The 12,740-nt window shown below is 38.3% G+C and overlaps 1 protein-coding gene across 1 annotated transcript in view; it reads right to left on the bottom strand.

The window, feature by feature from the left end:
- Window positions 1-11,409, bottom strand: part of KIAA1210 — a gene marked incomplete at its 3' end in the record, with an annotated part of 44,948 nt that extends 33,539 nt beyond the window's left edge. The window contains exons 1-2 of the mRNA XM_081043002.1: window positions 11,346-11,409; window positions 6,430-6,598 (exon numbers count right to left, since the gene is read on the bottom strand). Of these exons, the coding sequence (XP_080899128.1) occupies window positions 6,430-6,598; window positions 11,346-11,406 (230 nt within the window). The 5' untranslated portion in view covers window positions 11,407-11,409. The remainder of the gene's footprint in view (window positions 1-6,429; window positions 6,599-11,345) is intronic.
- Window positions 11,410-12,740: the final 1,331 nt, after the last annotated feature.

The raw sequence follows: 12,740 nt of genomic DNA, 5'->3' as shown, positions 1-12,740 counted from the left end.
CTATCAACTCTGCTTTTCAACATAGTGTTGGAAGTCCTTGCCACAGCAATCAGGCAAGAGAAAGAAATAAAAGACATCCAAATTACGAATGAAGATGTTAAATTGTCACTCTTTGCAGATGACATGATGCTATATATAGAAAACCCTAAAGACTTCACCAAAAAGCTATCAGAAACAATCAACGAATACAGTAAAGTTGCTGGCTACAAAATCAATGTAGAAAAGTCCATTGCATTCCTATATACTAACCATGAAATCTCAGAAAAAGAAATACAAAAAACAATTCCCTTTGCAATTGCAGCAAAAAGAATAAAATACCTAGGACTAAACTTAACCAAGCATGTGAAGGACCTATATGCTGAAAACTATAAGACATTTTTGAAAGAAATTGAAGAAGACACAAAGAAATGGAAAGACGTTCAGTGCTCATGGATTGGAAGAATCAAGATAGTTAAAATGTCCATTTTACCCAAAGCAATATACAGATTAATGCAATCCCCATCAAAATCCCAATGGCATTTTTTAAAGAAATAGAACAAAACAATCATCAGATTTGTTTGGAACCACAAAAGACCCCGAATAGCCAAAGCAATATTTAAAAAAAGAACAATACTGGAGGTATCACACTCCATGATTTTTGCTTGTACTATAGGGCTACAATAAACAAAACAGGTTGGTATTGGCAGAAAAACAGACACATAGACCAATGGAATAGAATTGAGAACCCAGAAATAAAACCACATAAATATGGACAGATAATTTTTGACAAAGAAGCTAAAAACATACAATGGAGGAAAGACAGCCTCTTCAAAAAATGGTGCTGGCAGAATTGGATAGCTACGTGCAAAAGAATGAAACTGGACTGCTATCTGTCACCATGCACCATAATTAATTCAAAATGGATCAAAGACTTAAGCATAATACCTGACACAATAAACTGCATTGAAGAGAACATAGGTACTAAACTTATGGACCTTGGGTTCAAAGAGCATTTTATGAATTTGACTCCAAAGGTAATGGAAGTAAAAGCTAAAATAAACGAATGGGATTATATGAAACTGAAAAGCTTCTGCACAGCAAAGAAACTATTGACAAAATAATGAAGCAACCAACTGAATGGGAGAAGATTTTTGCAAACAGCGCCTCTGTTAAGCGGCTAATATACAAAATATACAAGGAACTCATGAAACTCAACAACAAAAAAACAAACAACCCAATTGAAAAATGGACAGAGGACCTGAAGAGACATTTCTCCAAAGAGGACATAGAAATGGCAAATAGACATGAAAAAATGCTCAACATCGCTAATCATCAGAGAAATGCAAATGATAACCACAATGAGATATCACCTCACCCCAGTCAGAATGGCTTTCATCAACAAGACAAATAGTAACAAGTGTTGGAGAGGCTGTGGAGAAAAAGGAACCCTCATACACTGTTGGTGGGAATGCAGACTGGTGTAGCCGCTATGGAAGGCAGTGTGGAGGTTCCTCAAGAAATTACGAATAGAATTACCATATGACCCAGCAACCGCTCTCCTGGGTATCTACCCAAAACATCTGAAAGCATTTCTCTATAGAGACACGTGTACTCCAATGTTCATTGCAGCTTTGTTTACGGTGGCCAAGACATGGAAACAACCAAAATGTCCTTTGACAGATGAATGGATAAAGAAGTTGTGGTATATATACACAATGGAATACTATTCGGCGTTAAGGAAAGATGATATAAGAGCATTTGTGACAACATGGATGGATCTTGAGAGTATAATGCTAAGTGAAATAAGTCAGACAGAAAAAGCAGAGAACCCTATGATTTCACTGATATGTGGTATATAAACCAGAAACAACAAAAGAACAAGACAAACAAATGAGAAAGAAAAACTCATAGACACAGACAATAATTTAGTGGTTACCAGAGGGTAAGGGGGTGGGGTGTGGGTGTTGAGGTTAAGGGGCATCAAATATATGGTGATGGAAGGAGAACTGACTCTGGGTGGTGAACACACAATGGGATTTATAGATGATGTAATACAGAATTGTACACCTGAAATTTATGTAAATTTACTAACAATTGTCACCCCAATAAATTTAATTAATAAAAAATTTTTTTAAAAATAAACTATAGGTAGAAACTTTACAGAAATTACCCGGAGTAAGATTTTTACTGATATATCCCGTTGGGCAAGGGAAGTAAGATAAAAAATAAACATGTGGGATTACGTCAAACTAAAAAGTTTTTTCACAGCAAAGGAAACCATCAATAAAACAAAAAGGGATCCTACTTAATGGGAAAAGAGATTTGACAATGATGTATCGGATAAGGGGTTAATATCACAAATTTATAAAAAACTCACTCAACTCAACTCCAAAAAAATAACAACAAACAACCCAATTAAAAAATGGGCAGAGGACATGAAGAGACATTTTTTGAAAAAGGACATCTAGATGGCAAACAGACATATGAAAAAATGCTCAAACTTACTAATCATTAGAGAAATGCAAATAAAAACCACAGTGAAATGCCACCTCACATCAGTCAAAATGGCTATCATTAATAAATCAACAAACAACAAGTGCTGGCGAGGTTGTGGAGAAAAGGGAACCTTGTGCATTGTTGGTGGGATTGCAGATTGGTGCAGACACTATGGAAAACAGTATGGAGATATCTCAAAAATCTGAAAATGGTACTACCTTATGATCCAGCAATTCCACTCCTAGGTATCTATGCAGAGAAATCCAAAACTCTAATTCAAAAATCTGTATGCACTCCTATGTTTATTGCAGCACTATACACAATAGCTGAGACATGGAAACAACCGAAATGCCCATCGGTAGATGACTGGATTAGGAAACTGTGGTACGTTTATACAATGGAGTATTACGCAGCCATAAAGGGGAAAGAAATCTTACCATTTGCAGCAATATGAATGGACTTAGAGAACATTATGTTAAGTGAAATAAGTCAGACAGTGAAAGACAAATACCATATGATTTCACTTATAAGTGGAATCTAAAGAAAAGAATAATGAACTAATCAGAAACCGTTTCAGACACATAGAGGAAAAACTGAGGGCTGCTAGATAAAAAAAAACTGAGGGCTGGGGATAAGCAGAAAGGTGAGGGGATTAGAAAGCACAGTTAGTAACCACAAGATTGCCATGGGATCACGAAAGTTAATTTGGGGAATATAGTCAATAATGTTTTTAAGATTTTGTAGGGTAACCGACGGACACTTGTCTCATTAGGGAGACCACCTCAGGAAAGATGTAGATGCCTGATCACTGCACTTTACACCTGAAGCTGAAGCTGAACAATAAGGAATGTCAACTACAAGTTTATATATATACATATACAGTTACAAGAGGTGGAGTACATCATTAGGAATAGAGACAGTGGAAATGTAATGGCTGTATGTGATATCAGAGAGGTAGTAGATGGGGGGAGGGGGTTGTCACTGTGTAAAGGATATAAATGATAAATGTCTAACTGTTACATTGTTTTGTACACCTGAAACTATTTTTTTAATGTAATTGAAAAATTTTTAAAGGGCAAAAAAGGTAAAGGGAAATAAGAGGTCCAAATTTCCATCTATAAAATAAATAAATCATGGGGATGTAACATACAGCCTAGGGAATATACTCAATAATATTGTGATAACATGGGACAGTGTCAGATGGTTGCTGGACTTATCATGGTGATCACTTCTTTAGGCATATATGAGTAAATGTTGAATAAATATGATGTACCCCTGAAACTAAAATAATATTGTATGTTAGCTATATTTTTAATAAAAATCATTTTAAAAAAGAGTGAAGTGTTTCTAGACATCTCTTCATATACACATTTGCTCATTATGCACACATACACTCTTTCATTCACTGCTTCTCTATGACTTGCTGCCTCACATCAGGCTTGGGACCAATGTAGCATCTTTGACTACCTTATCTCCCCTAGAAAAACTGCAAGGAAATCTTAGACCATGAGTGGGCTTAGAAACTCTTGTCATTTCTAGGCTGTGCATCCACCAGCGTGCAGCTATTTGATTGGCTTTCTGGTGCTAAGCCCTCTCTAAGCAAAGGATTACATTATCACCGGATGTGGCCAAGTTTGTCAGAAACCAATCCTCCTGTCCACTGAACATATTTAGTGCTTATTGATTTGCTCCCTGGTGTCAAAAAGAAGAAAACACATCCAAAACTCCAAACAAAATCTTGGCCTATATAAAAAGCAATGAAACACATTACATCAGTATCCATTAAAAAAAATCAAATGGAGGAATGGAATTTGAATTTCCAAGCTTAATACAGTCTTGGAAATAGATACTAGCCCTGTTGTACAGTCCAGAGGAGGGCTGTCTGTGTTTTGTTACGATTGATTGTTTCAATGGATGTAAAAAGCCAGTCTCCCTTCCTAACTCCTGAGTAACATTCTCCGGTGTTTCTCCCTGCGCACATTAAGTAGGAGAGTGAGGTCAGGGGTGATCTTCAGGTCTCCTAAATTATACTCTTAATTAATTTATGCTCCCTGCAAAACAAAGACCTATCTCACATCCTTAGAAAAACACCCTTCCTCATATATGAAATTCATTCACCCACTCACACTCACTCTCTCCATCCCTCCTACCCCCACCTCCATCAGAGAGGTGTACATGCACACACCATCTTACTATAGAGAGTGCATCAGACTAAATGGACCATTTTGGAGGGGAGAGGCAAGTAAGAAGTGGAAATGTAGAACTTTAGTAGAGACAGCCCTTGTAAATTTGTAGAGACTACACAGAGTAAACCCACATGCCCCTCCCTCACCCTACCCTGCAGTTTTTAGCAGGGCTAGTCTTAGCCTTACTTAGAGCTACAAGGCAATAATCTATAATGGTATGATTTGTGAGGTATGAAACAAGCCCTACTGTCGAAAACCATCTCCCCTACTAGCAAAGCTATCTGAAATTTCTCACATTCAATGCACTCATTAAGGTCCTTCATTTTTTTTCTTAGTTTCAGGTGTACAAAACAATGTAATAGTTAGACATTTACACCCTTCACAAAGTGATAACCCCCACTCTACTACCCCTTTGACATCGAATATAACTGTTACAATTCCATTAAATACATTTATACACATACACACACACACACACACAAAGGATGCCAAAAAACGTATACACATTTTAAAAAAGGAAAACTGTATGTAATACTCAAAAAATACCAATACAAAAGATGAATACAAATCACGTTTGACTTCTGCAATTACAAAAGGTGCTCAAAGTGGTTACCATCAGCATCCAGACATTTCTGATTACAGAAAACTACTACTGCTTGAGCAACATTGACCAAAGTGTCCACTTGTATACATTTTCTGTCACCCTGAGTGTGTGTGTGTATGTGTGTGTGTGTGTGTGTGTGTGTGTGTGTGTATATATATATGTATGTATATATTCAGGGGATGTGAAGTACAACATAGGGCATTAAGGTCCTTCTTAAGGATCTTCTATGTGCTAACTGTTAGTGGGCAGTATAACATATTTCCTAACTGTCCCATCACCACCAATCAAAGCCTTGAGGGGTTGGGTAGGAGCACATGTGAGCTCTGTGGGGAGTCGAGATAAGTTTGGGTTTAAGGCCAGAAGAGCAGGCCCAAGTGGAACTCCACAGAGAGGGATCCGATTGATCCAGGAACAGCTGGGGGCACTGCGTGTCTGGATTTTCCACAATAGAATATGGAAATTGGGGCATCACAGGTGAAATCTTGAATACAGGTGGCAGTGGTGGTTGAGAAACAGTCTTCCCCACCCTTCTGTGACCAGTTGCAGTATTTCCCCCAGTCTCCTGGGATGGAGGGAGAAATGGATTTGGGTTGTTTGCTTGTTTATTTGTTTGTTTTTATATGAACACAGTGATTTCATGCTTATGCCCCAACCCAGCTAGATGGCTTCACTATTTGAGATTTCAATCACACATTCCTAGATCTAGCTCCCCTTGCCCAGTAACCACAGATCTATAGTCTGAGGGCCAGGCAAGCAAAGCAGACCAAGTTTCCTGAAGATGTAGGCTGTCCTTATGTTATGAAAGAGGCCTCCAGCTCCTCACTAGTGGTAGACCACACGTCTCAAGTTCTTGTAGCTGTAATATAGAATGGTCTCCCTGATCTATTGCCGCCTCCACCCAGGGCTCTTGGGGAATGAGGTGTCCATTTGCCATGTTCCAAGCCATTGAGCTGTGCGGCCCCAATGATGAGCTTACACATGAGCACAGAGAAAGGGCCCCATGACATGGTCACATTGGCAACGGTTGCTGACCCAGCCCCCAAAGGCAGGGAGGCCAAGGGGACAAAAGACCCACCAGTGATTTGGCTGCCAAAGGGGGACCTCGATCTAGCTATCTCCCTTTGCCCTCTCTCCATCCCCCTCTACCACCACACCAGAGCTTACCTAGGCTCAGTTTGTTGATCTGCCTGAATCGGCTTCAGAGAAGAGATGTCAATATTGGTGCTTGACACCTTTGGTTTCAGCCTCCTACCTCCCTGGGCATCTTCAGGCTCTTTTTTCTTCTTCTTGCCAAAAAAATTCTTAAGGGCTTTAAATTTGGATTTCTTCTTTCCTGGAAGTTGGGAATGAAAGTGAGGCAGAGTGTGATGGTGGAAGAGAAGACAGGAGAGGAAACAAGAGCTTTGTAACAGGAAGGAGGACTGTGATCCCTGCAGATCTTGGCCTGTGCCCCCAGGGACCATAGCACCATTCATTTGGTTTGCTCTCTTTTTAATAATTCAGTAACAAAGTGTCTGAGTTTCTGGTGAGAGCAGAATCTCAGGCCCCAGCTTATAATCTTTGGGCAGCCTCTACTTGGGTCAAATTCACCAGGCATTCACTTTCCTCTCAGTTTCAACTATTAACACACACTTCTTTCCTGGCCCTAAGGAGTTCATTCGTATGCAGCAATTATTGAGCCAACATAAGCACTTGGTACCCTCGATTCCACTCCAGTGGCAAGAGTCATCATAATCCAGTTGGGGAGCCAAGCTTCCACATGTGGAATCCAAGTGGGAATTAGTACTTTCCAGGACTTCAGGACCCTTGGAAATCCATGTGAGAGTTGGTAACGCACAGCCTGTGTGCTGAAAGGATGTAGACCCAAAGAGTGAGTGTGGTCAGTTGTTGCCATCAGGGAAGACTTCCTTGAAGAAGGAATTTATGAGCAAGGAAGAGGGCTTGTAATTAGAAAGAAAAAAGGGCCCATAGGCAGGCCCTCTTTAGCATCACCTTTAGCAACTAGCAAAGTGCAAGGCATGCAGTAACACTCGAGGGACGACTGAGTCCATTGATGGGTGCAGAACACCAATACAGCTTGACACTTCCCTTAAATTAAGATCACTGTATAGAGTCATCCTTAAGCATCTAATAATTTAAGCACTGATTATATATATATATATATATATATATATATATATATATATATATATATATATATATATATATAATGGCATTGATATAAATTGTAAATAATGCAGGTAAAGAGCTTAGCATAGTATCTGACATGTAGCAAATGCTAAAAAATGCGAGCTAGTATTAGGGAATCAATAATTACTTGTTTATTAAGACCAGATTCAATTCTATTTATAGAATTGATCTATCAATTATATCTTTCTATCTATAGACAAGGGAAAACAGCCCCAATTCTATAATTCAACAGTGAACTCTAAAATATACATGATTAGAAGCAGAAGCCAGCGTGGGGTAGGACAAAGAAAAGATTATATAGGACTGTTTGCTTGACAATTGGTGCTTAAGTAATTTCAGTTTTAGATGATTTGGGCAATTTCTCATCTACTAGGATGTATCTATAAAAGGTCATGTTTAGGACAAACTTGGTAATTCTATGTAGAGATAGAAAGAATAAAACATGAAGATACAGCATAAAATCTATATTTTCCCCAGTTCCTTTCCTCAAATTTTTTCAGGAAAAAAATTAAACTAATCTCTCTGACAATAAATTAATATTTAAATTGATATTTGACTTCACAGAACTACTGTGAAGATTCAATGTGAAAGTGCTGAAAACTATACAGTACACAGTATCTTGGCTCTAAAATAATCTATATTTTGCTATGTGGCCTTCTCTTTTAATCTCCTCACCCCCAAATGATTTTTAAAATCTATGCAATAGTGAGATTTTTATATAAAATCTTCATTGCCATACTATACTAATTATGATAATCAGTTTTTGCTGGAAAATATTTACCAACTGTATCTCTGGGGAAAATGCTATGTTTATAGTGTTTGCCTAATTTCTGCAGTATAAGTACTCCCTCCGTGGTAAATCTCAACCTACTAACATGACATTTGGGAAGAGATGTGCACAGTCTCCCAAGTCAATATGAACCACCTTCAACACACCACTAAATAATTCCTGCCCAGTGAAGACGAATTGGGTAGTGTCCTCTCACACACAGGAAGGAGGCATGCTACATTTTAACTCTTGCAGGCATTGCCATTTTTCAAACAGAAGGAATAAAACTGATTGATTCTTGACAGGTGGATCTCCTTCTGGCCTCCTGACAGGGGAACAACTTTATGCTCAGCATCAGGAAATAGTGATTATTGTTCCTCTTGCTTCAAAATCCCAGAATGGAAAGGAGGAAGGCAAGGCTGGAGGATTTGGAGTTGTAAATCTGCTTCTCATAAACCAGCAAAGCAGGGAAAAAAGAATTGCTCCATTTGTGACACAATCTATAAACACTTAATAACTGAATCAAAATACTTCTAATAAATGTTTCAGGCTTCAAAACTGAATGCACCAACCATAACCATTGTATGAGCAAACAAAATTATGCATTAACATATTTTTGTGTTTCTAAATTAACAAAATGACTAGTGATTCTAGAACTGTAACAGATGCTAAAAATTAAGTATGCATACATTCCTATTTTCACTCCATTTTCCTTTTTTGCTGGGCAGAAACAACTTATTTTCCCACGACGATTCAGATACCTTAAGCAGTGCGTGTCTCTTTCAACCTTGGACATTAGAAGGAAAAGAATGTCTCCATTGCCCCCTGTGGGGTAGTCTGGGCATGATGGTGGTATAGCTTTGTTGGTGGGGTCCTGGGGAACACCAAAAGATGGTAACCACCACACATGGTGGGTTAGCTGATCATTGATTTAGGGCAGTGACTTGGAAGCTGGACACAGCCTTACTGAGCAACCCATTGGCAGAGAGCCAATGTCAGCTGCAAGAGTCCAAGTCATCAGCCTGCTTTGGCTTAGGAGACCTCCCCATCCCCAACCACATCAGACCCTATGTATAGAGACGAGCCCTGGGAGTGAGCTACAAAGCTGAGAACTGTCCACATGTTATGTTACTTTTGAAACCCTAATGGAACCCGAGACAGTTGCCATACATTCAAATGTATAAATTGGCCTTTCAAGCTTTCTTTTGTAAAGGGGTACCTTTAAGTTGCCAGCAGGTGAGGCTTGTGTGGGTTGGTTTCAGAAGCTGCTCAAAGTGTAAAGGGTAGATAGACATAGACAGCAGGTTTGGGTCAAAACCCACATTTGTATCCAGCAATGTTTATGTAAATCGCCTATACACTGGATACCTTACGTCCCCACAAGGTACAGCAGTAGTAGTCAGTGAGCTGACAGCTGATAGATGACAGCTGTCTGGACTTCTCCAATAACAAAGCCATTGATTTCCCTGTCCAAGCCCAAGAACTGTGTATTCTCAAACAGGAAGTAGCTTTCAACATCCTCATCCACTGAGAGCCTGCAATGTGTTACATGCCATTTGAAAACATCCCATGGAAGGCAGGATTTTCCCCCAGAGAAGAAAACACTACTAAATCCAATGACAATATCATTGTTTCTGGGTTGTATATTTGCTTAGCCACCATGCACACAGGCAGCCCAACTGGATGAACTTAGTGAGCTTTAAAAATGCATTGCATAATGGTGACCTTCTTCTCTGGCATTGCTGCTTGGAAAGAAACATTTCTAACTAATCTTTCTTCCCTTCAACATTCCAACAGCCACTTTAATCCTCTGACTACAATGACTAATACTAAAAGTGTACCGGGCGGTGGGATGGTGATTATCCAAGCGCGGTGCTCTTAACAACAGGGTTGCCAGTTCGATCCCCACATGGGCCACTGTGAGTTGTGCCCTACACAACTAGATTGAAGACAACTACTTGACTTGGAGCTGATGGGTTCTGGAAAAACACACTTACAACAAATAAAAAGTTTTTAAAAAATGTACCCAAATATTTTCCAAAAAAAAATCTTGGAAACAGAGAAAAGGCATTTCCTTACCTCCACTCTTCATCAAGCTGTGCCACATTGCCACCTTCTTTTGTAAGTATCTGGCTAGCTCATATCCAAATAGATAGGTCAGTTGCTTGGGGCTGCCTTGGTGAGGAGGCCAATCATTCATTTATTTATTAATTCATTCGTTAAATATTTTTTAGTGTCTAATCACTCTTTCTCTCTGAGACCCAATACTAAACAATGGTGACACTGAGATGAAAACCCAAGCTGTGCCCTGAAGGATCCATGCAACAAACTGCATTCCCCACCCCACATCATCAGTGAAGTCAGGCCTCCAGGAAGCCACAAAAAGTTTCCCCTCTCTCTGTCCTTCCAGACCAAGTCTTCTGTCCCACACACTACAAAGAACATTCAGCAAAAAATGAAGAACAATCCAGTGAACTATTAAATTCAGTTCTGTCTTTAAGTTCAGTGTCTTATGTCTTATGGTTCCTCCCACCCCCGCTTTTCTCATATCAATAAAGCATATCATTGTTTAGTGACTTTTGCATCCCTTTTTATTATCCCACTCATGGTCAACTATCACTCAAAGGTGGCACCATAATTTAGGCAATAGATGCACATCTGAGTAAGTTTTACAAAACCAAGTTTTGTGAATTGAATCCTATTTAACAGAAGCCCATGGTGGCATCTTTTGTTTCTATCCCTTTTACTCCTCAAATTACAAATTTATCTGTTGGTTAGATCTGGATTGATATCTACAGTAAAACCTCAGTTGAATCTCCCAGATCATGGGCTGCTCTGATGTTTTTTCCAGTTAAGCAGAAATACTTCTCCTGCCTCAGTAAGTAGAACCTGATAACCATCCCCAAAGAAGATTGAAGGGCCTCCGACAAACCTTTTGACTATCAGAGTTGGAGATGAAAGAAAAGAGGTTAGAAGACTGAAAAGTAAATGTGGACTGAGCTTAATGTTATTAGAAATTTGATGTGAACATGTTTGCTTGTGACTTGATACTCATTCCCAGGGTTGTTAAACACAGTAAGTAAATCTAGTTTTAGTCATCAACATTTTATTGACTACTTACGCTTATCACTGGCCTCCAGAACTTCCAGACTACCAGAAGCTTCATATAGTGATTCAGCCATAGTAGGGTCACTAAAGCAAAATGCAGAGTGAAAAAGCAAAAGATCGTCATTTGGTATCCAGTATATAACACAATCCTTTTACCCTACCCCTTATTCTTCAGTTAGATTCTTAATTATTCAAGAAGAGTATACAAAGGGAATTACCATAAAGACAAGTATCTTTCTTGAAAAAATGACAATGATTCTATTTAAATGAAACATCCAGAATAGGCAAATACATGGACACAGAAAAGAGACTTACTTAGGGTTGAGGGGGTTTGGTTTTGTTTCTGTTTTTTGAGTGACAGAATACAAGGTTTCTTTTTGAGGTGATGAAAATTAATTGTAGTGATGGTTACACAAATCTTTGAATATATTAAAATGCATTGAATTGTATACTTCAACTGGATGAATTGTATAGTATGTTAATTATATCTCCATAAAGCTGTTACCCGCCCCCCAAAGAAAGACAAATGTAAAAAAACTGATCTATTGCTTTGTGTGAGGGCCCATTAGTTTTGGAGGCCAATTATTATTCATGGGTGCACTCAGGGAGACAAAAATGTATTAATAAGCCATAAATGAAAAGACTAAGACAATTGACTACATAAAAATGTATAACTTTGGACACAAAAAGTAAACAGTCAACAGAAGAATAACAAACTAGGTAACAATACTTGCAACAAATATAGAGAGACCAATTTTCTTAATTTGTCAAGAGCACACATAAATTGATAAAAGACAAACAATTCAGTATAAAAGGGGGCAAAGGATACAATAGTTTGTAGAAAAAGAAATATAAATATCTAATAACCACATAAAGACAGACTCAGTGCCACTTGTAATTAAAGAAATGTAAATAAAAATATCAAATTAACATTTTCACCTATCAGGTTGTCAAAAAAGTTTTAATTTTGATGATGTTCCATTGCTAACAAGAATGGGAAAAATAGACACTCTCATACATTATGGAGTGTGAATTGGTCTGTGAAGAGCAATTTTGCAGTATTAATTTTTTTAAATACATATATTGTTTAATCCAGTAGCATCACTGCTAGAACTTTACTCTGTAGATACATTCACACTTGAATACAAATATATACATGCAAGAATGTTTATCACAGCATTGTTTTAAATAACCAAAAATGAGAAACAACCAAAGTGACCATCAAAAGGATAATCCTCCCATGGCTCTGATTCTATGTCATGGGATAATTATCTCCTCTTGTGCTCTTTTCCATTAGTGCAGATAATCAATTAAGAGTCAACTGTAAATTTTCCATTCAATCTAGCCTTCTATTAATAGCTAGAGATGATAAGTCAAGGGAAGCATGTCTATTGATAAACCTTCTAAA

The sequence above is a fragment of the Rhinolophus hipposideros genome (genome assembly GCF_964194185.1).
Source record: "Rhinolophus hipposideros genome assembly, chromosome: X".
NCBI classification, from domain to species: Eukaryota; Metazoa; Chordata; class Mammalia; order Chiroptera; family Rhinolophidae; genus Rhinolophus; species Rhinolophus hipposideros.
Note: the sequence above shows the minus strand (reverse complement) of the source record. Positions and strands in the feature narration are given on the sequence as shown.